We start from the raw sequence: 24,307 nt of genomic DNA, 5'->3' as shown, positions 1-24,307 counted from the left end.
AAACTTGGCCGTTTCGCCAATGTATGCTGAACCAAGCCAAACTGACATACCTGAAGGTGTTTAGTAACTCACCTAGGAGGATGTGGGGACAATAACCCTCATCCTTTCCTCCTGTGGGGGCCCCACTGCCCCCTTTTCCAGAGGTCAGGATGTTGCTCTATTCCCTTATGATCCTTCGCATGCACAGAGGCATGTGGTCTAATGCATTACACAAACACAGGCCCCTGTCACAAGCAGCAGGTGCAACATGAGAGAGGCTGCAGGTTGCAAGGGGTTGGCTGTTCCAGCCTCCCCTAAGGCAAGGGTGCATCATGTTGAGCCATATTTAGAAAAAGATCCTTGGTTACTTAACACATCACTTAAAACATTCTTTAAAGTAAAATAAAATCTCTTGGATATTAAGACCACTAAACAAAACCCCAGAGAGTTAATGAGATCTTGGATAGACACTGAGACCACTCTATAAAATCAATCTGGGAAAAGTTGCCACACCAGCCTTTGTAGGTTATAGGAAAACCAGGGGAACGGACTCTTCTCCCTTCAGTCTGGAAAGCTGCATATCTCCTTCTCTCCCTCCCATAACTAATATACTTGTCTGACATCCTAACCCAAACATGATGGCAAGCTTTCTGAACAGCGCTGGGAAGTTGGGTTTACTGACCCAAAAGAAACATCTATTTTCTTTGTATGGATGCTCAAGAGAGGGAATAGTCTGAGCTGGTCAGAGGGCAGGCTGTTGCTATTCAAAACAGAGAGAGACATAAAGGAAACCTGAAACACAGAGGGGCCAAAATACTCTTTCCGACCTCCAATTCTTCCTCATACTCCCACTTTTGTGCCTATGTACTCTTTCGGCCTTTTGTTATTCAGGTAATCGGGTCCAGTTCCTCTCACCACCACCACCAACCCCACCACCAATCCCCGGCCACCGATGTGGGGAGAAGGGAAGCACACAGAAGACACAATGAGAGCCAGACTCTTAGTACATAGTATGTACAGAGATGTTGTGGCACCTTTGAGACTCACTGAAAGAAAGGTTGGCAGCATGAGCTTTTGTAGACTTCAGTCTACTTCCTCAGATGCGTTTGGAAGGAGACTTAAGTCTACCAAAGCTCATGCTGCCAGTGTCTTTCTTTCAGTTAGTCCCAAAGGTACAACAAGATCTCTCTACATACTGATTTTACAGACTAACGTGGCTATATCTTTGGAATCTTAGTACACAGCTCATCCAAAATACACCATCCCGATGTTGGCGTATTGCCTATTTAAGAAGAAACTAATATAGAATGCTATTTTCAAAATATTATTTTTTCCTCTTCTGACAATTCAGCAGAAAACCAAACCCATTTTCCACTGTTCTGTGAGCATATCTAGGTACAGTGGCATCTTTATAGCATTAATTCCACTGACAGTGGAAGGATGCATCCAGTGCCCTTTGCCTTTGGGCTGGACGCTATCTGAAATAATGGCAAGAAACACGCACAGAAATGGTAATCAGAGATTTCATGGATAGAAGAAAACAGAAGATTTTGCTCTTAGATTTCAAGCAGCTCCCTGTTTCAATAATAAGTAATGGTGATGGTGAATGAATTAAGAGCTTACGATGTGCCAGTTAAAGGAAGAGAATGCTTTGCCATATACCATGAGAAGAGTACTACACTGAAACTGCCAAAATAAAGCTACTGGGTGTATTGTCAAACAAAACAAAAGAAACAGTTCAGTCTTGCACTAGACAGCCAAAAGCTGAATGAGACCTTGGGCACAGACTGAAAACCCCCCTTATGAATACATGGAACCATGTACTCTCAAAAGACCAGAGTGTGTCTATTAGTGCAGCAAGAAATAGCTGTTGTTTAGCAACATTAGAGAACACACACTTCAGGAACAGAGCAGTAACTGGGAGAAAGAAACAGGTGAGGTAGCAGTCACACCAATGAAGCGCAAGGTCAGTTCTCTCAATGGGGAGATCAAAAAATAAACCAAGGAAAGATTAGGCTGCCAAAAAGAAATGGGAAAAGTGTCAAGCCAACTGTGGAAGGCAAATTTACCAGTTCTTGTGGGGCCAAGGTGGCATCTACCACACCTTTATCTTCAGTGAAGTTCACTAAAGAGTGTCAGATAACCAGGTTTAACTGGGCAAGAAAATACGCACCAGATTTGCAAATATGTCTGGATCATTTCATAGTGACCATGTCAATCACAAGCTCCAGGAAAACAGAGAGGAATTGAAAAATGGTTTTGGTGAAGTCAAGGAGAAGCCATTTAACCCCCAAGGCCTCTTCTGCTTCACGCAAAGCACATCCTAACATGAAAACACATCGCATAAATCAGCAAGATACACTTCTACATACTGCATTTGAGACTCAAAAGCAAAAGATACGATTGAAATATTTTTGAAAAAAATTGGGCCAGTTGATTCCTTTTGCCTGTAGCCAAAAGATGAACAAAATTAATATTCAGTAGTTTAAAATAAAGAAAATACAAGCACACACCCTTACTGACGGCACTGTTAACTTGCTGAATTACCTGCCACTAAAATACACCCAGCCCCTGGGTCAATTACATGGAGAAGCAACAACTGGTAGCAACAACCAGATTCTCAGGCTAGTTGACTAGATCCTGGAGGTGGGCCAAAGATAGGAGGCAAATGCAGAGCACTGTTTCTGAATGGTAATGTAGCTGTTATTTCTCCTAATTCAAATTTAGCTTGCACTCTGGGCCAGGGGATGGTTGGAGGAATGCAGGAATACAGTTGTCCCTCCACATTTGCGATACTGACTTTAACGGATTTGTTTATTCATGAAACTTCTCTACCCAGTTTCAAAACTGAGTTAAAGACTATATTGTTTAGAGAAGCATTCCCAGGGGCAAGCCCCTCTCTGACCCAGGATGCCTCCTTTTAACCATCCATTAAGAAGCCAAGCCCTCCCTCCAGTCCATCTGCCTTGGTCCAGGCCTCTGAGGTGGAGAAAAACTGCTGGACCTGATCCTCTTCCCCACAACCATTCCTTCTCCTTTTGTGTTGTGTCTTTTTAGATTGTAAGCCTGAGGTCAGGGAACCGTCTAACTAAAAGTTTGTATGTACAGTGCTGTGTAAATTTACAGTGCTTTATAAATAAAGGTTAATAATAATAATAATTTGATTGGAATCTCAAAGTCCTCCAGTGTGACTCTATTGTCAACTTCTACCAAAAGTCATGCTGGAGGACCTAAAGATTCCTAGAGAGGTATTCTTTTGGGTTAAAAAAAGCCTTTTTTTAAATGTGTGGGGTCCTGTGCCCCTAACCCACCTCTAATTGCAAAATTAACTTTTCTTGCATCCCTAATTTTTTGAAACTACATTAGAGGACATGAGCTTCAAGTAGGCATGTTCATGCCGGACTTCAATGTACACTATATTCTTCTATATACTACACCTGCTGGCCCATTTACTCCTTTTCTTGCTCTTAGTAGGATCTAGGGCAGAGGCAACTAGAGTGGACCCTACTAGATTTGATGATCTACTCTAGTAGTCTCTGCCCTAGATCCTACTGGTGAAACCAATGAAGCTGCTTGGTAACCAACTTCAGAGTCAGTCAATTTCCTGCTTTCCTTCCATCCCCAGTCTTAATGAGATCTTAATTGAGAGCATCAACCTCCTTCTATCCCACATTTAAGTAACTACTAGTCCAGACTCCCAAGGTCTGGTGAAAGTATCTCCTTCACTGCTTAGTCTAAGGTCTGCTCATTCCTCCTCCAAGAGTCACCCTGACCAAAAGAAAACAACATGGCAAACTTTATACCTGTCAAAGGCCAGCATTCTGTTAGTGGCTTATGAGCAGATAAGTGCAGCTTATATGCACAATAAGTCCCTTTTTGAGTAGGGTGGGGGCTATCAGCTTGCCCATTCAAAAAAGGCCATGAAAATTCAGGTGTTCTGGGCTCCTGGGGGAAGGAAACAGTGAATGTATTTCATCTGAAAGTACAGTCTCATTTCTTCCCCCCCCCCCAAAAAAAAAAAAAAAGAGCTGAGACCAGCTGCTTCTCTATGGTCTCAGTCACCTTTTCCCTTCCCTTCTGCAAGCAACAGCAGGCAGTGGGAGGATGTGCAACTCCAGGGGTGGAACTACACACGTATGTAGGATCCCAGCCAGAATGTAGTTGTTTTCTTTGGATAAATGCTGGTCTGTGAACTAAAGTTCCTATTCCACAAATGATTCCTGTAAGCAAAGCACAAGCAACTATAGATTCTTGGCTTTGAGAGAGGTAGTAGCATTTACAGTTTTGTTTGCCCCTTCCTTTAAAAAGCTATTGTCTAGCAGTGTGGACAACAGTTCAACTACCTTCCCTCTGAAGATCATTTAACAGGGCAAAAGGCTGACTAGCATAGCTGTACAAAACCACCCCACCAAAGATGTTTCCTATGAACAGTCTTAAAATGCTGGTGTTTGAGAGAGGGCACCATGATTGGCACATTATTTGCCTTTTCCTGAAAATAGTGGATGAGGCCTTTAGAGCCCCTCTCTTCACACCCACTCCCCACATTTCCGCCCTGTTCATATTGCTCAACAACATCCCACTTCCAAGTAGTTTTTAAAGTTAATAAGATATAGGGATAGACGTTCCTTGACTTCATATTTCCAAATGAAAACAGAAGAGACTACATCTTGCCTCAGAGGTTTGTACACTTCTGAGACCTGAGGTGTTTCTCAGGAAAATGTACATTAAAAGATAAATTCATTTTGGAAATCCACACATTTGGGGATCAACATGAAAATGCTAACAACTCCCCTGCCCTGTATTCTGCAAGAACTGAACAAAAACACACATGGATTTCTGTGCAGGGGGGGGGGGGGGAGCTCAAAATGCTATGAAACTAGAGGTGCAATGACAAAGCCAGTGGGATGGTGAGAAATGCCATGAGAATGAGACTGAAAGACTTTTGCATCCCTGCTGCACTTTGCTTTCTACACTAGAACAGGGGGAGGCAGTATAGGACAGTATATCTGCCATGGTAAGCCACCACCTCGCTGACATTTTTAGTGAATAATGTTGCTCTACTCCTATAAATATCCAGTAACATATGGCTGATCTGTCAGAAACTTAAGATCAAACAAGTCAGACAAAGAGATTAACACATTAAAGCTGCTTTGGGGCCCATTCTGCATCTAAGGCTAACAAAAGAAAATCTACTGTATTTCCAGTTTCTAGCAGAGTAATATTTGGAGGCTCAAGATTTTTCTGGATCTTAAAAAATAAACCCAAACTTAATGTATATCTTAGGTAGAGTAAAGAAAGAGAGATCATTAATGATGTCCAAAACATTCAGAATCATGGGTGCCAGAAGGTTGTACTGTCTCCCAGGAAAACATCTTGCCAAAACATAAAGCTGCAAATAGTAAAATCAGCAACAGAAGAGGCAGCAGGTGCCAAACGCTGGAAAAATCATGCAACTCAGCTCAGGCAATCTCTTGGATCAGCTATGTTCCAAAGTCAGCTGTACCACTGCTGAAAAATAAAAGTGTGGAAATGTAGCATCGAGGTATTGAGGTAGGGATATGATGAGAGAACTGCATAAGGGGAGACTGTGCAACAGTTTCTGGAAAAAGTGAGTAACAGGTGATGCAAGTGAGGTATTTAAAAATACTGAAGGAGAAGACCAGGCAGTCCCCTTTTTAATCAGCACAAGGCACACATTGAAATCAGAAAGGCAACATCTTAAAACAGGCCAGGAAGCACAGTCTGTGAAGCTCACCACCATATGCAACTGATGAGGTAAGCATTATACTGAACATTAAACTCATATGAAAACAATTACAACTGAAGTAAGGCCAGCTAAGCCTACAAGGCATGTCTGTTGGGCAAAGAAGAGGGGAATCCTGCACACAAAATAACAAAACTTTAGAAATCAATGGGACAGGGGAGGCTAGACTTGAAAGCAAGATGGACTTAACCCAAATTAGTAGACAAATTTTCCATTCATCTGCTGAAGGCAGGGATCCAGCAGGACCATTGGAGGAACCAGTATAGAGGTAGGCTTAAAATACCGTGGCAGGCAAAAGGAGACTCTGTGTCCCCTACCGGATATGAGGTATACAGAAGTGCATATCTGGAGCTTATGCAGATGCCCCAACATGCAAGACTGGTGGGCTGATCCCAAAGGGTGCCACCAAGTGACCAGGTGTGAGTCTGTGGACAGGGAAGGAGGGAACCTACACCATGAGGTATTCACTGTGATATAGAATAGTTTATACAGGCAACTGAGGTAAGGCTAGAAACTGCAGGGAAATGAGGCAGACCTTAAAGCAAGAGGGAGAGAGGAAAGGCTGCAAATGTGCAAAGGAGAAGCAGAGGCATGGGAGTTCTCATGCAGTAGCAGCCACCTCTATAGCCTCCTAACATCAGCTCAATGGGGGAAACAGGAGCAGGGGGGCTCTTCATACAGGTAAGCATTCAGCAGGAGTCGCCACCAGTCATAGTAAGGTTGGAAGATGTAGCTCTTCCCAGTAAAACATCTAAGAGCAGCATCTCCACACCACCACACCAGTTACAGCTGTATTCTCTCAAATACAGGGGGGAAAAACCACTAGAACAGGCTGTGTAAGAGAAGGGCAGAAGCCCTTGAGGATGACCAACTCTATGATTCTATGATTCTAAGGGTCTGTGATGACCAACAGTGGCACAAGGGAGTACAAGAGCTTTCGAGGTTGCGCAAGGCTGGTAAACAGTGTAGGGATAGGTGGGAGGGGCGTAGACAATACACCTGATAAGTTAAATTTGCCCACTCACAAATATTATCAACCTTCCCTTAAGAGAAATATAGCATCAGTTTTGCAGAGCCAGTGGGGGGAAATAAGGCTGCATGACATTGACTGTAACCCCAGTCCTGTCTATCCAGCTTCTGTCTATGTGGTGAGCACATTATGCACTGCAGGCAGTACTTGACAAACATGGGCACAGCCTTTGCAGGCCTTGATGGGTACAACCAGCCAGCTTCTTTCCACGACCCATAGGCACTGGCCTGTACTGCCACTACCCCTTAACCAGCTTACTTTCATAGCTTAGAAAACAGACTCCATCTCCGCACCAACCCCACCAGCAAGCCCATTTTAATTTAATTTGCCTAAGGTTTGCTTGTTTGTGCTTGAATATTCAAGGATCAAGAGCCATCTCCATAGACAACAGTGCTAGATGATAAAGGAATGATTACCCAGACAATGAGTTTCCATTAAAACAGACTAAGTTACTGCCTACCCCATCTCTGTCCCTATATGCACTTTGGGGAACACTGCTCTCAAACAAACAGAAGCAAGCTGATCAACTGTGATGCAGGAGACTTCTGGCTTGTACTGACATTTTAGGGAAACTATCCACAGAGCAGACTGCTAAACTGGCAAAAGGTGAAACAGTCCAAAATCAGTTCTATTTTCCCCACAGGGGAAGAAATGGAAGTAGTAGTGAAGTGAAATCAGTGTGACCTGATTGCACTGTGTAAACAGTGTGAGAGCTAGGCCAGAAACAGAGACTGTGTTCCTGGCACTTCCTGACTGGTAATGGTGGGGAAAGGATCCGTGGTTGTGTAAACACAATTCTGCTGAAATGAGTCTCTGTAAAGCGGCTTTGAAGAAAGCAGTATTAGGTCTGTACAAACCCCAGATTTAACACTGCAAGAATAATCAGCAGAGATGATGGAAGAGGGATGGCAGGGCCAAGATCAATGATTTCAGCCTGCCCTGTGGACTGAGACAATGAAATGCAGAACCTTAACTTGAGGGGGAAATGCCAAGACAACTTCCTTTCTAAAGCTGGAGGAGGCTGGAAGCTCCAGGGAAGGTCACTGAGATGGGTGCTTCCTGATTTATCAAAGAAGTTGGGAGGAAAAAAAATACCTGAAATTCTATTTACTGCAACCTACTCACTGTCCAGGACTGGGGCATACAACCAAGTGTTATGTGGCAGTTCCAGTCCACAGGCACCCCTTTGACGCCTTCCCAGGCTTTGGATAGGTAGGGGAAAAAACATGGGCACCTCTGCTGTGCTCTGTCTGCACATACTCAGGGAAGCTCCACTTTCTCTGGCTCTCACTGGAATGCTTGGTGGAAACGGGGCAAGGTGGTGGCGCCCAAGCCAGGAGAGAACATGGAAGGCAACGAATGAAGGGGTCCAAAGCCGAGGGAGGCAGCAGCACCTCCCGAGGGCTCTTGAGGTGGCAAAGTGGTGAGGAGGGATTGGGTCTCCCCCTGTGAATAGCCCATGACCAGCCCCCCTGAAGAGACGGGTGGGTTGCATGAAGGAAGGTTCAAGGGGAGGAAGCCTAGAAGATGGGAGAAGTCCATGTTAGCAGCACAGAGAGCCTCAGAAAGCAAAGCAGGACTCTTGGAGAGTAGCGTCTCTTCCAGTGTGACTGGCTGAGGAGAGGATGAGGAGGGATCCCCTGGCACCAGAGACAGGCCTCCAGGGAGCTCTGCCAAGCAGTTGTCCACCTCTGTTTTAGGGATTTTGTCAGGCAAGTATGAGGTAGATCCGAGCTGGTACTTTGGGGGAGGCTGCGGTGGGGAGGGCGAATCTAGAGGATAGCTCATCCCCATGGGCAGAGGGTTGGGGACTAAAGAATGGGGCATCCCTGAGCTGGGCATGGCAGGGACGTGCGCACCATACATGCCCATGGGTAGCATCCCAGGGAAGCTCTTGCTGTTCATCACATCCCGGGAGGCCATGCACAAGACAGGGCTTAGCTCTTCCTTCACAGCTACAGTTGAATTGCAGCTCAGAAGGCTCAGCATGTCCACTGGCTCTGTCTTGATCTTCATCAGTTCTTGAGAATGGCTCTTCTTCATGTGTCTGGTCAGGTGGTCTTTACGGCCAAATCGCTGGGCACAGTACTGGCACAAGAAGTCCTTCCGGCCTGTGTGAACGACCAGGTGCCTCCGCACGTCTTTGCGGGTGTAGAAGCGCCGGTCGCAATGGTCACACGGGTGTTTCTTTTCTTTCACACTTCCCGATGGCCTCCGGGAGTGGGCCTTCAAGTGCTCCAGCAGAACCTGGGTGCTTTCAAACATCTGAAGGCACACCTTGCAGCTAAGGTCACCGCTGGCAGCAGCGTGCATGGCCAGGTGACGCCGGTAGCCAAGCTTGGTGTTGTAGTTCTTCCCACACTCTGGGCAGTGAAGAGCTTCCTTGTTGGGGTCGTGCGTCTGAAGGTGGTTGCGGAGGTGGTCCTTGCGGTGGAACATCTTCTCACAGTACATGCATTGGTGAGGCTTCTGGGCAGAGTGGGTGGCCAGGTGCCTTGCCAGAAAAAGAGAACAGAGATGAAGCAAAAACTGCAAATGCCTCCCAACCACAAAATCTGGGCACATCCAGCTTCTACAAACCCAGCTCCTACTCTTTTGAGAAACAAGTAGTATGTATATGCCAGTCACTTATGGGACTAAAGACCAACGAACATGTAGTTGAAAAACCACCCCCACCCTTGGACACAGGTCTTGCGTGACAACTACTAGTATTTTAGCTACTAATTACTAGTAGTTACAGATATGAGATACAATGTCAGAGGTACCTGAATTCTAGCTGCCAGAAAACATAGGCATGAGGTGCTGTTGCATTCATGTCTTGCTTTTGATTTCCCAAAGGCAGAGAACTTCTGTGAAGACAGCTCTGGGTCACAGAGGCCTCTAGTCTGATCCAGGATAGCAATTCTTAGCTCAGCCAGTGCCACCAAAACCATAAATAAGCCATAAAGAAAAAGCCACAAAAGCTTGCATGACAAGATCATGCTACTAACTCTATTTTTTTCCATTCTCCTTACAATTTTTTACCCTTTCTGCAAGGAAAACTGCTGTTCACATTTTCAGACTTACCCGGCAGGGGGACACCATGATCACATTTTCAGACTTATAACTTGACTTATGACAACCCTATGACAGTGCTTTCTTGGGAAGATTTTTTCGGGGGCTTGGGGATTGCCATTGCCTTCCTTTTAAGATTGGGCTGGATTCAGACCATGGGTGTGCAGAGTCCAGACCAAAACAACACACCACATGGGCACTTTTTCTACTCTGTTATCACCCAAATACTTATCTTCCTATTTTGTTACTAACATTGTATTTGCACTGCCATTTACCAAGGGAAATGTCCAATGTTCAGGTTCATTCACCCTTAACCTAGAGTGAAACTATGGAAAATTTTAAACTGTCCATGGCCAGCAGAATATGCAGCCTACAATCAACCCTGTAGGCTCCCTCATCCCAGTGGAAAAGATAGGGCAGGCTATTAATCTAAATTCAAATGGCTCCTGACTCATCTGTTGGGTCTATCAGAAGACAGTCCTGCTTGATTCCTCCATCTATGCTGCATGTTTCCATGTGGTAAAAAAATACCAAAGCTTAATAGTGTGCAGAAGTGTAGTTTCCTCTTGCCATACAAACAGCAAGGAAGTGCTCATCACTTACAAATTGAAACTGAAATCCAGCAGACCTTTCTAAAGTGTATAATGACGTTGCATAAGGATCTGAGAGATCTGACAGAGCCCTTTCCAAACAAAAATTCAGCCCCTGCTTTGGCAAATCATTGTTAGCCTCACTTTTCTATCTGGATGAGGATATAAGGTGAATACTGCAAAAGGTTGGGATAAAAAACAATACCTGCTCTGAGGCTTAAGGAACAGGTTATAAATCTAAATAAATTACAGTCCTGTGAGGTGATGAAGCCCTATTCCTCAAATGGACTACAAAAGGTTCTCAAATACCATCCCAAAGTACTATGTCTTCTTGCAGGGTTGCACAGATGAAATATTCTCAAGCAAAAAGGCACTGCCTGACTCAGATGAGCAGCTGATGCTTAGAAAATCTGTCATTTGTCCTGAAAGGTGTTAAAACCAGCCTCTTCAGGAGTTGCCAACAGAGGTTAACACATAATAATAAATTGTTTATTTATATACCACTTTTCCTTGTAGATCAAAGCAGTGAACAGCAGATAAAATGACCAATGTCATAATACAATAAAAGCAAATTAAGAACAATAATACAATTTTCAATCCAGCATAATTATCTAAAAACATGCAATTCAACAATATTAAAATCGAAGGATATATATACAACATAGTCAATTGGGGAATATTTTCACTACAGGGAATTGGGAGGATAAGCTTGTAGGAAGGGGTAGGTTTTTAATGCCTTTTTAAAGGCTTCCACTGTTCCACTGAGGCGGATCTCTTCTGGAAGAGCATTCCAGAGAGTAGGCGCTACAGCTGTATAAGCTCTTTGATAGGTAGTCGCCAGTCTCACCTTAGGGTGTTTGAGTAATAATTTACCTGTTGTTCTGAGAGTGCGGGGTAGATTATGCAGGGAGAGGCGTTCCCTCAAGTAACCCGGGCCCAAGCCATTTAGGGCTTTAAAGGTAATAACCAACACTTTGTACTGGGACCGGAAATGTATTGGCAGCCAGTGAAGAGATTTTAATACGGGTGTTACATGATCTGATCTAGCTGACCCCGTGATCAATCTGGCTGCAGCGTTTTGAATCAACTGAAGCTTCCGAACCTGATACAAAGGTAGCCCCATGTAGAGCGCATTAGAGAAATCCAAGCGAGAGGTTACCAGTGCAAGTACTAATTTTCTAGGTCCTTTCGATCCAGACAGGGGCGTAGTTGGCGTATCAGCCGAAGCTGGTACCAAGCACTCCTGGCCATCACATCTACTTGAGATGATAATTGCAGAGATGGATCCAGGAGTACTCCCAAACTACGAATTGTGTCCTTTAAGGGAAGTTTAACCCCGTCCAGGACAGGATGACAAATTTCCCTGTCTGGATTCAGAGCACCTGAGTACCTCTGTTTTCTCTGGATTCAGTCTGAGTCTGTTTTTCCTCATCCAGCCCATTACTGCCCCCAGGCAGGCGTCCAGAGGAGAGATGCCATCCTTAGTGACTGTATCAGTCGGAGACATGGAGAGATAGATCTGGGTGTCATCAGCATACTGATAACACCGCGCTACATGGCTCCGGATGATCTCTCCCAACAGCTTCATGTAAATGTTAAATAGCATGGGGGACAGAATGGCGCCCTGAGGGACGCCCGATGTAAGCTCTCTTTTACGAGAGCAGTTGTCCCCCAGCCTCACTATCTGGAACCTTCCCGAGAGATAGGACCGGAACCACTGGAATGCAGTGCTCCCAATATCTAATTCCCTCAGGCGTTCCAGAAGGATACCATGGTCGATGGTATCAAAGGCCGCTGAGATGTCCCAGAGCACCAACAGAGTTATATTACCCCCGTCAGTGGCCGGACTGAGGTCATCGACTAAGGCGACCATGGCAGTCTCAACTCCGTAACCCGTCCTGAAGCCAGTTTGAAATGGGTCAAGATAATCGGTTTCATCCAAGACCGCTTGGAGCTGAAAGGCGACTGCCCTCTCAGTCACCTTGGCCAAGAATGGTAATAAGGAGACCGGCCTATAATTACTCATTAATAGGGGATCAAGAGAAGGTTTCTTCAAAAGAGGCTTTACGATTGCCTGTTTCAAGGATGATGGAACAGTACCTTCCCAAAGAGATGTATTTATTATCAGATGGAGTGCAGATTTTATAACATCTCTTCCCTGCACGGTCAACCAGGAGGGACAAGGGTCAAGAGGGCAAGTTGTCCTTTTCACGCACCCAAGGAGCTTGTCTACGTCCTCGGAACTCACAAACTCAAAATGATCCAGAATAACCTTGTTACCAGAGTCACTGGATGCCTCTACTAAAGGTTCTGTCCGAAGGCTGGCGTCAAGATCAGCCCTTATCTGAGAGACTTTATCAGCAAAGAAGTTGTTAAAAGCGTCACAGCAGGCAACCGTTGGATCTAATAAAGGGTTCTGGGTGGCCGGGGTTTGAGTTAGTTCCCTAACCACCCTGAACAGCTCTGCCAGACGAGACTCTGCTGGTGCAATCCGTGCAGCACAGAACGAATTCCTAGTTGCATCGATTGCCACTCCATAGGAACGTAACATGTTCTCATGGAGTGTTCTGTCAGATAAGTTCTGATGTTTCCGCCAGTAGCGCTCTAGTCGTTGCGCAGCCCGCTTCATCTGGCGAAGGTCTTCTGTATACCAGGGTCTTTTCTTTGGAGCGGGCCAGCAAAGACGCTCGAAAGCGATACTGTCTATAGCCCCAGTAAGGTTCCTATCCCAGTTGTCAACCAGGGTTTCGACAGTGTCGCCATTGTACACAAACAGAATACCCTCTAGGGCGTCTTGGAACCTTTTGGGTTCCATCAGCCTTCGAGGGCAGACCATTGTAATGGGTCCTCCACCCCCGAGGGGTTTATGGAAAGTGGCTTTCAGTCCTAACTTGACCAGGAAATGGTCCATCCATGACAGGGGGGAGATAGCATTATAAACAGACATGTTTATTTATTAAGTTTATCATGCCTTTCCTCCAAGGGGCTCAAGACAGTGTACAGAGTTTGAGAAATGTGGTGACATTGTGACTGGCCAAGACCACCCAGCAATGGCTGTCCTAGATCCTTGTCCAGGACAAATGTATACTCCGTAAGTGTCTTCTGGATCCCAGTCTCATCTTATCATTCACAAGTGCTTCCTTGCTGCTAGTGTAACAAGAGCAAATTACTCTAGAATTAAAATATCAATACTTTTTAAAGCATGCCCACTAAAAAGAGCATCTACCAATATAAGCAATCCACTACAGTATATTAATTAAAGGCTCTGATCTACAAGTGATCAATTTCTAAAAGCTTGGAGAAAAGTCTTCATTTGCTTGTGGAAAGATAACAAGGAGGGCACAAGTCTAGCCTCTTCAGGACGGGAGTTCCAGAGCCTTGGAGCAGACACAAAGAATACCCTACCTATGCTCCCACAAGATGTACCCAACAGGGTGATGGGACAGAGAGAAGGGCTTCCGCAGACCTTAAGAGAGGGGCAGGCTCATATCTAAAAGACTGCATATCCCTCCAGAAACCTGCCAGTCTTAATTTCTACAGGGAAGTGCTTTCTTTCAGTCCCACTACAAGAGAGAGCCTTCTCAGTCACTGCTTCCACTCTCTGAATGCCCTTCCATGTGAGGGTAGGCTGCCCCCATCCCTGTTTTGCTTTCACTGGCAGGCAAAGACCCTCTTGTTAAAGCCAACTTTTAATGTGTGCTTGTCCACATGAAGGCTTCTTATGGGACTGTGAGATTTATATTTAACTTCTGTATGCCTTTAAACTGTTTTAATTTAGTGATTTTAATTGTCTTTATTAATGTACTAGGTTTTAGTTGATCCTTTTTTTTTCTTTTCTTTGGGGGGGGGGGGAACTGCCTTGGGTCCCATCCATGAGAAAGGCAGCTCAGAAATAAATATGGGGAGATATGGTCCACATGTGGACTGTATATCACATTATCCCACATACCTGTAGAGTTTGTATTTGGAGGCAAAGGCCTTGCCACAATGCAGCTGTGGACAGCAGTAAGGCCTCTGCTCTGGGTTTGCTCTCAGCTTATCCACACTGGGGAAAGAGGCTCCCGACAGCTCATACTGGCATCTTCCTTGACTCTCACTCTCTCGGACCTTGGCTCTGGGCACTAATTTCCAGCCTGCCTCCTCCTCCTCCTGCTTTGCATCTTGAATCCAGTTGGGGACGCTGGTGAAGAATGCTGTCATGGCAGGCCTACTGGAGGGGGGCCATATGAAGTAGAACCCATAGGCATCACACTGGTACAGTCACATCCACCAACACTTTTCAAAGTTTCAATAGGAAGAGGTCTCCACCTGGAAGGACCGATGACATGCTTAAGGAAAATGAACATGTGCATGATCAATGTGTACACACATTTCCTGGGGGATGGGAGATCAGCACACAGTTTCATTGCATAGGGTCTTAAGAACTGCGTGTAATTGTGTGCACATTTTTTATTGAAAAAAACTGTTTTGAGCTGTTTTCACTTCTTTTATCTATTTTTATTTGTTGTATACCACACCAGGAGCCTTGATGGGCTGAGAGAGCAATAAATAAATACAAGGAAGAAAATAAGGCTATTACCTAGTTTTCCATTCTTATACATAAGTGGAAAGATTTTTTTAAAAAAAATTCTAGACAACAAAATCAAAAAATTTAAGCTTCTGGCACTTTTTGAGTCGTCAGTGTGCTGTTCTCAAAACTGTGAAAGAACTCTACTGTCATACTCTTGCATATCAAGACTCATATAGAATTCTAGCAACAAACATGTCATCCCTTCCAATTTAATAAAAATTGCTGACTAGCTCATCTTTGTTTGTTTGATACAAGTTTGGATTCCATGTAATAAAGGCCCTTAGCCTTGCAAAGCTGCTGGAGGATTAGGATTTAGCAGAAAGATATCCAGAGACACTGGATTCTAGTTCTTCTAATCCAGTTTACAATCTCAACTTCATCTCTGAAGCTGAAACACTATGAGTGACTGTACAAATGTTCTAAACAAGAAAAAGCACCGAAGCATAGAAAACCTCATGCTCTTCTGCAGCTCACAGGGTCCTGAAAGCAGATGCTACATCATATTCCTACTGCTGAGTAAATGTATTTTGGGATAGAAATGACTGACTAGGGTGACTGATGCTATAGCAGTGGTGAAGCTGAGGGGAGACCTGACCATTGCTCAGCTCTGAGACCAGACAAGCAGCTCTGTGTGTGCCCCTATGAGCCGCTCTGGCATTTCTGAAGAAGGAATAGGATGAAAAATAAGGAGAGCCATTTAGAGAGCAGGAGCTCCTGAATAGCTGGAACCATACTCTTACGCTGCCATTCTAATAATAATAATAATAATAATAATAATAATAATAATAATAATAATAATTTTTATTTCTACCCCGCCTTTCCACAAGTGCGATCAAGGCGGCTTACAAAATTAAAGGACAATAAAATACAGTTAAAAACATCAAAGTATAAAATTTAAAACAGCATTACAGGGGGATATAAACAGGAATCTATACAAATCACATTCATCAGGGGGAAAATAAGCAGCACTATTTACAGTACTCTGGGGACAGAAGGACAGAAAACAGGGGCAGAAAGAGAAGAACACTACTAGCTAAAGTGAAAAAGCCAGCTGAAATAAGTATGTTTTTAATTGTTTCTTAAAAAGAAACCAATGATGCAGAGGAGCGGAGCTCTATGGGAAGCTTGTTCCACAATAAGGGGGCAACAGCGGTAAAAGCCCTCTGTGAGGTCCTTGCCAGATGAAATTTAGGGACCTCTAACAAGTTTGTCCCAGATGATCGGAGTGTGCGGGGCGGATTATATGGGGAGAGGCGGTCCTCCAAGTACCCTGGGCCCAAGCCATTTAGGGCTTTATAGGTCAAAACCAACACCTTGTACTGAGCTCGGAAGCGAACAGGCAGCCAGTGTAGATCTTTTAAAACAGATCTTTTAAAACACAGAAATATGCCTGTTACGCTCAGTGAGACACATTTCCAGGTAGCAGGGTGCAAGATATATGTATACACTGGAGATAAACCTCACCACAGTATAACTTCTATATGACTATGAGAAAGGGGGGTAAAACTCTCATCTTTGCTATGAAATAAATGACCGCTGTCCCTTTTTACAGCCAGGAAAGTGGAATATTCCTTTATTGTGTTTTTTTTCTTTCTATTGTAAGTTCCTTGGGGCATAGATGTGTCCTCTAGCACAAAGTACAATATGGAACAATGGTACTGTAAATCTTTTAACTGTAAGCTGCTTCAATTGTCTTTTGACAGAGAAGTGGGTAAAAATAAAGCTTCTTCTTCTTATTATTATTATTAGTGTCATTTCCAAAGGAGAGTCATACTAGAACTCCCTGCTGCAAAAGCACAGCCATCTTTCACACCAAATCTCCAGAGTAAGAGACTGAACCATCCCTCTGATTAATATGCCTCCCTCTCATTTTAATGTTGTTGGTTTTTAATTCAGAAAGCTTGCTCTTGATCCTTATTCAAGTGGAATTCCCTATTGCGTCACCTTTGAGGGATTTAAACCTCGCCCACCCCGTTCTTAATATGATTTGTGTGCTTTCACATCTGCCTAAGAATCTGGCAAGCTGACAGGGCAGGCTGCCATTCAGCTGGGCCAAGTGTTCCCATCCAAGTAGGTCAAACAGGACAAGGCCACATGATCCTCTCAGGGCGTGGGCACACAGCCAGAGCTGCAGCACTTCTCTCCTCTCATGCCCTCCCTCCCTTCTCTCAGCAAACATGGAACTGCCCATCAGCACTTGGGACAGCGAGTTTGCAAAAATGAGAGAGAAAGGTCTCTTTCACATTGCATAATTACAGCACTTTGATACCAATTTAACCGGCATAGTGCATCCTACAGAATCGTGGGACATTTAAAAGGCAAAAGATTTATATGATCTAAAGAGAAACCGGGGTATTGAATCGTGCAACTTTTAGTCTGAGTAGACATTAAGAGTGCTCTGGCAGAGAAAACTGCATCCCTCAGGGATTCCACAGAATGGAGTTTTCATAGAGATAGCAGTGTGACAGTCTATTCCAGCCTGCATATAAGGGGCAAGGTAAACAAAGGCTGCCTCCGAAATCCCTCATGGACCATGCATGAATAACTAATCAGAGAGAAGTGGGGCAAACATACAGTAGAGGCCTGCCTCACCAACTACCTCCTAGCATGTTAAAAAACATAGATCTATAAGTCTAGCCTCCAAAATGGAAATCTGAAGAAAAGTGGAAACTAATGGAAGAAAATCTCATCCCTGGATGCATTTTGGATGACGCCTTCAAGTGATCCCTAAACAACTAATACTAAGCTTACTTGATCTGGTTGTTTCTTTCACATGTCTATGTTGTTAGTTTTGAAGGAAAATGTTTTTTAAACATGCTGAACCATTCTTGTGTGTGCGCACGTGTGCTATAGAAACCCATCCCTATTCTATCTAAATTATTTCTGCCGTTGTTACCAATTTTTCTCTTAAAGAAGCAATGCCCAGGAATAGATCTGATTTGATAACTGAGCTATACCTCTACTGAAGAAGTGCTAAAATGATACCTAAGTCTACTTAAACAATAGCTAAGGCAATACCCAAGAAAAGTGCAAAAACAATGCTAAACATTAGCATTTGGAAACTCTTTTAAGAGCAATTCTTATGCACATAAGCAGTTTCGAAGACACATATATGAACATATATAATTTAGTATTAAAGTGGTATCAAAGTGTCATAACCTAATTAAGAGCTTAGGTTGCCTGGGGAAGCTATATATTGGCCAAGTAGCTAAAACACTAAGGAAACAGAAATAATAAAATATTTCTCATACCTGGGATCAAACGTTAATCGGAAGGAGGACTGCAGCCAGGAAATCAGAAGAAGATTAAGAATGGGGAAGGTGGCTATGAAAGAACTAAACAAGATCTTAAAATGCAAAGTTATATAACTGACCATGAAAGTTAGAATCATATAAGCCATTGTATTCCATATTACCATGTGTGGATGTGAGAGTTGAACAGTTAGGAAAGAAGACAGGAGAAAAATCCAATCATTTGAGATGTGCTGCTGAAGAAGAGTACTGAGGATCCCATGAACACTCAAAGGGACAAACAAATGGGTCCTAGAACAGATCAAGCCAGAATTCTCCCTGGAAGCCAAGATGACAAAACAGAGGCTACTGTACTTTGGACATCATGAGAAGGCATGAATCACTGGAAAAAACAATAATGCTAGGAATGCTGGAGGGAAGCAGAAAGAGAGGAAGACCACATGCTAGATGGATGGAATCTATTAAGGAGGACATGGGTATGAATTTGCAAGACTTAAGCAGAGCACCGGAGGACAGGGAGTTTTGGAGATGTCTCATCCGCAGGGCTGCCATGGATCAAGATTGACTCGAGGATAGTTAACAATAAAAACAAAGCTAAGACACATCCCTTCGCCAGAAACTAAAAATCTAAAGATCACCCATGGGGAAATATCTGTAATGGGACGCATGTGAGTGGGGTGTGTTAATGCTAGTTGCATGGCACTGTACATTAAAAAAAGCCAAAATCCACACATTCACTGCACGACACTCCACTCACACCTGTTGCCACAATGGAAGCAGGAATGTCTGTGGAAATATCTGGTGGTTTGGAGTACTACCAGATAACCACTTTATTGGTCTCAATCCCAAAGAAATTCTGCTCATTCTAAAGGAGGACTCTTACTACCTAACCGGGGGGGGGGGGGGGGCTTCTTTGACTATGGGCAAATCTCTAGAGCCCAACCCAGAGGGGAAGGAGGTGCTTTCTGCATCATCTACCAATTCAGTCCCTCAACTGGAGTCATGACATAACCATTTTCTTGACACTTGGATGAGGTTATCTCCTGACTGTAGCCCCCTCTCGGGGCGCCCATCTCTGTCTTCCTCCAAAGCTGAGCTTAAATTCTCAAATTCTGTGGCCACACTATCCCTTTTAATCCTTCTAGTCTCCACCTGTTGCTGTTGTTGTGTACCTTTATGTCCTTTCTGACTTATGGCAACCCTATCATGGTTGTTTTTTTTAAGAAGGCTAGGCCATGAAACTATTTGCTGTTGTCAACCTGGATCCATGGTGACCCTATGCATGAGAGACTTCCAAGTCATGCAATCCTCAACGGCCCTGCTCTCAGGTCCTGCAGATTCATGGCTGTGGCTTCTCTGATTGGGTCTATCCATCTGGAATATGGCCTTCCTCTTTTTCTATTGCCCTACACTTTACCAAGCATTATAGTTTTTCTAGTGAGTCCTTGTGTGTCATGATATGGCCAAAATACCGACAGCCTCACAGAATCATAGAGTTGGAAGAAATTTTCAGGGCCATCGAGTCCAACCCATTTCTGCCATGCAAGAACTCACAATCAAAGCACCCTTGACAGATGCCTCTAGCCTCTGTCCAAGGGAGTGTGTTCCTCAGTTTAGTCATCTTTGGTCCAAAACACACTGTAGAAATAATCAAGTTTGAGACCACTTTATCTGCCCTGGCTCACTGCTAGGAAATTCTGGGGACTGTAGTTTATTGTGGCACCAGAGCTCTCCGACAGAGCCGGCTAAGCATTTCACAAAACTACAGTTCCCAGAATTCCCTAGCACTGAGCCAGGACATACAAAGCGATCTCAAACTGGATTATTTCTGTAGTGTGTTTTCGACCTTTGTTACCAGGTAGGGTTTGGGCCTGATCTGCTCTAGGACCCATTTATTTCTCTTTTTAGTGGACTATGGTATTCTAAGAACTCTTCTCCAAAACTTTTCATTTCATTTCAATGCTGCCTCTCTCCTAGAAAGGGACCCAAGGCAGCTAACAGATAAAATAGTCTAAAAACTTTACATATAAGCATATAACATTTGTGTTAGAATCATAGAATCATATAAAACAATGGAAGAATTGTTCTGCTCACAAGTCAGAAGTCCAACACAGTTCTCATCACCTGTCAGATCATAACTAGTACTGTATCCATTCACATGTATCAGGGATTCAAGGCAGTTCAGAAATGCAGAGGGTAAAGAAACTACAAGAGAACTGAGTAGGTTTATTTGGGGGAAAATATTAAAGTGGGAGAAACGTGTAGCTCATTTTGTTGTTGTTATTGTTGGGTGTCTTCAAGTAATTTCTAACTTATGGCAACCCTAAGGCAAACCTATCATGTGGCTTTCTTGGCAAGGTTTGTTAGGGGTTTGTCATTGCTTTCCCCTGAGGTTGAGAGCAGGTGACTTGGCCAAGGTCACTCAGTGGGTTTCATGGCCAAGGGGTGAATCCAACCTAGTCTCCAGAGTCGTAGTCCAACACTCAAACCATTACGCCACACTCTTTCTTCAGGGGGATTTGACATTGCCATCCTTTGAAAAGGGTTATTTTCTTCCTATCAGCTTTCTTCTCTGTCTAGCTTTCACAACTATACATAGAAATGGGGAATATGATGGCAGGGACAATCCTCACTTTATTATTCAATGATGTACCTCTACACTTGAAGATCTTGTCTATTTCCTTCATAACTGCCCTTCCAAGTCCAAATCTTCTTCTGATTTTCTTGACTGTAATCTCTGCTCTGATGTTTGAGCCCAAGTATGGAAAATCTCGCACCATTTCAATTTCTTCATCATCTGCTTTGAAATTATGTAGACCTTCTGTGGTCATAATTGTTGTTTTCTTGATATTCAGCAGTAAACTTGCCTTTGCCCTTTCTACCTTGACCTCCTTTAACTGTCTTTCCACATCTCTGATATTTTTGCCAGTATTATGCTGTCACCTGCATATCTTAAGACTATTGATGTTCCTTTTTCCAATTTCCAATCTTAATTTCAGTATTTAATGATTATTTCTTTATACTTCAAGATCTTGTCTAGTTCCTTCATAGCTGCCCTTCCTAGTCCTAGGCTGCATTCCCACTGCAGAAATAATTTGGTTTGGCACCGTTTCAACTGCCATGGCTGCAAGCTATGGAATCCTGGGAACTGTAGCTTCTTGTGGCACCAGAGCTCTCTGACAGAAAAGGCTAAAGAGCTCACAAAACTACAAATCCCAGAACTCCATAGCACTGAGACATGGCAGTTAAAGTAGTGCCAAAAATGGATTATTTCTGCAGTGTGGATGCAGCTCCAATGTTCCTCTGATTTCTTCTACCTTTCTTCTTCTTCCTCTCAGCTTGCTTTCGTCCCTTGCCTTCAGTTGCCTACTCCTGATTATCCAACAGAGTCCATCCATCTAGCATGCGGTCTTCCTCTCTTTCTACTTCCCTCACCTTCCCTAGCATTGTTGGTTTTCCCCCAGTAAGTCCTCCCTTTTCATGAAGGGCCAAAATATGACAGCCTCAATTTGACCAACTTGGCTTCCAAGGAGAGTTCTGCTCTGATCTGTTCTAGGACCCACTTGTTTGTCTTCTTGGCTATCTTAACTCTCACATCCGTAGATGATAATAGAGAAAACAATAATAATAATAATAATTTGTTTTATTTATATACCGCTATTCCAAAGATCATAGCGGTGAACAGCAAGTAAGCTAATTAGCAAGTAAGCTAATTTGCCCCCAACAGTCTGGGTACTCATTTTAGCTCCCTCCTTGGAAGGATGCAAGCCTGAGTCGAGCTTGGGCCCTTTTGCTGGTCTTGAACTCGCAACCTTGTGGTCTTGAGTGAATGGCTGCAGTACAGGCATTTCCCACTGTGCCACCAGGGCTCCAATACCTTGCACCCCTCTGACTTTTGTGCTGAGCTGTATATCTTTGCATTTTAGGATCTTTTCTAGTTCTTTCATAGCCGTCCACAATGTCCTCAGCACTCTTCTCCAGCACCACATCACAAATGGATTTTCTTCCCCTTCTTCTTTCTTAACTGTCCAGCTATCATATCCGTAAATGGCAGCTATTGTTAACCACCATCAAGTCAACCTCAACTTGTGGGGACCCTATGAATGAGAGACAGCCTCAGTCTGGTCATCTTGGTTTCCAGGGAGGTTTCCAGCTTGATCTGCTCTAGGACCCATTGGTTTGTCCTTTTGTCTGTCTATGGGATCCTTGGCACTCTTCTTCAGCCCCAACATCTCAAATGAATTGCTTTCTCTCCTATCTTTTTTCTTAACTGTCCAGCTTTCACATCCATCCAAGGTATTAGGAAATACAATGGCTAGTATGATTCTGACTTCTATGTTGAATTGAATTGTATGTCTTTGCATTTTAGGATCTTTTCTAGTTCTTTCATAGCCACTCTCCCCATTCTTCGTCTTCTTCTGACTTCCTGGCTGCAGTCCCCATTTCTACCAGTGTTTGATCCTAGATAGGAGAACTCTTTTACTGTTTCTATTTCCTCACTGTCTAGGTTGAAACTGTGTAGATTGTCTGTGGTCATTATTTTTGTTTCCTTTATGTTCAACAGTAAGCCTGCCTTTGCACCTTCTTCCTAACTTTCATGCTCAGTTATATATCTTTGCTCTTTAAGACCTTTTCTGGCTCTTTCAAAGCTGCCTTTCCCATTCTTAGTCTTCTCCAGTAGACTGAAGCCTAGAAGCTCATGCTGCCAACTTCTTTCTTTCAGAGAGTCTCAACGGTGCCGCAAGGTCTCTTTATGGACTAACAGGGCTATATCTTTGAATTCTTAGTCTCAAAGGCTGCTTGCTCAGGGGCTTTTGGAGAGAATATGGAATACATGGCGATAGCCTTGAGTTCTTAGTCTCAAAAGGTGCCGCAAGGTCTCTCTACAGACTAACAGGGCTATACCTTTGAATTCTCAGCCTCAAAGAGGTGCTACAAGATCTCTCTACAGACTAACATGGCTATAGCCTTGAATTCTTAAACTCAAAGGTGCTATAAGGTCTCTTCACAGACTGATTCCTCAGACTAACACGGCCATCCCTTTGAATTCTAGCCTCCTCCTGATTATCTAAGCTGCTAAACTGAACTGGAGGCTCCTTGGGGCGGGAACTTCGCTGTTACATAATGGCTGCAATGCTATCGCAAATCCAGCCCTGCTTCCACCCCCAAGGCTGCAGCCGCACTGGAGGAATAACCCGGCTTAGCCCCGCTTTAACTCTGGTCTGGTTCAAGGCTATGGAATTCTGGGAGTTGGAGTTTATTGTGGGACCCTGAGCGGAGCTCCGCTCTGGGTCCCACAACAAATTTCAACTCCCAGAATTCCATAGCCTTGAGCCAGAAAGAGAGTTAAAGCGGGACCAAACCGGGGCATTTCTGCTGTGTGGATGCAGCCTCAGGCCCCGCTTCCCGCGCATGCGCATTTCCTCTCCCGCCCCCCAAGGCCCACCGAGTCCCCTCAGAACCGCCTTGGCGGCTGTCTCACCCCCTTCTTCTTCTGCTGCTGCTGCTTCGCCCGGGCGCCTTCACGAGGAGGAGGCCGCGGCGGAGAGCCCGGTTGCTGCTCCGCTACCGGAGGCCCCATTTCCGGCGGGGAAGACTAATTCGTTGGGGGAACAGAGGAGGGCGACGAGGAAGAGAGAGAGGGACGGCAGCGCTTCAGCGGCCTTGATTTTCCTCCCTCTCTGGCTCCCTCGCGCCCCTCAAGGCCTCCATGGCGCCACTTCCGGCCCAGACCGGAAGTCGGCTCGGGCTTGCCCGCGGTGCTTTCATACACACCCCTTTTACATACGCTGGGCATGCCGGGATGCTGCTCACCATGGAAACGCGGACTAGCCCACTTTGGAAGCGCGGTCGCCGTTCCTCGAGGAAGGCCTCCTCCACGGCGCCACTTCCGGCCCAGACCGGAAGTGGCCCCAACCTGCCGCTTATGCTCTCTCCCTTTCCCCGCGAGGGGGGAGGTGTTCTGGGAAACAGGTCGCCATGGAAACGCCTGGTCGGAGTGCGGTCAAAGCCTCCATGGCGCCACTTCCGGTACAGACCGGAAGTCGCCTCTGGCTGCCCGCGTATGTT

The 24,307-nt window shown here is 44.5% G+C and overlaps 1 protein-coding gene across 3 annotated transcripts; it reads right to left on the bottom strand.

Moving 5' to 3' along the window:
- Window positions 1-3,988: 3,988 nt before the first annotated feature.
- Window positions 3,989-24,113, bottom strand: PLAGL2 (PLAG1 like zinc finger 2). 3 transcript variants are annotated; one of them, XM_089513449.1, is made up of 3 exons: window positions 23,721-23,958; window positions 14,367-14,725; window positions 3,989-9,267 (listed from the first exon to the last, which is right to left on the bottom strand). In XM_089513449.1, exons 2-3 carry the CDS (start codon window positions 14,615-14,617, stop codon window positions 8,061-8,063), a joined length of 1,458 nt encoding a protein of 485 aa, XP_089369575.1. In that variant the 5' UTR covers window positions 14,618-14,725; window positions 23,721-23,958; the 3' UTR covers window positions 3,989-8,060. The 3 variants fall into 3 exon arrangements, with proteins under 3 accessions (XP_089369575.1, XP_089369576.1, XP_089369577.1); XM_089513450.1 differs by lacking the exon at window positions 23,721-23,958 and adding an exon at window positions 18,239-18,609; XM_089513451.1 differs by lacking the exons at window positions 14,367-14,725; window positions 23,721-23,958 and adding an exon at window positions 24,053-24,113.
- Window positions 24,114-24,307: the final 194 nt, after the last annotated feature.

The sequence above is a fragment of the Sceloporus occidentalis genome, unplaced genomic scaffold (assembly GCF_023333645.1).
Source record: "Sceloporus occidentalis isolate IW3139 unplaced genomic scaffold, rSceOcc1.0.p SCAF_3, whole genome shotgun sequence".
Lineage (NCBI taxonomy): Eukaryota > Metazoa > Chordata > Lepidosauria > Squamata > Phrynosomatidae > Sceloporus > Sceloporus occidentalis.
This window is presented reverse-complemented; position numbering and strand designations above follow the sequence as displayed.

Excerpts from the sequence above, each read along its gene's own strand:
- PLAGL2 (XM_089513449.1), bottom strand. The coding sequence starts at position 14,617 with ATGACAGCATTCTTCACCAGCGTCCCCAACTGGATTCAAGATGCAAAG. Across the intron at positions 9,268-14,366 it reads TCCAAATACAAACTCTACAG|GCACCTGGCCACCCACTCTG; the intron begins GTATGTGGGATA and ends TTTTCTGGCAAG.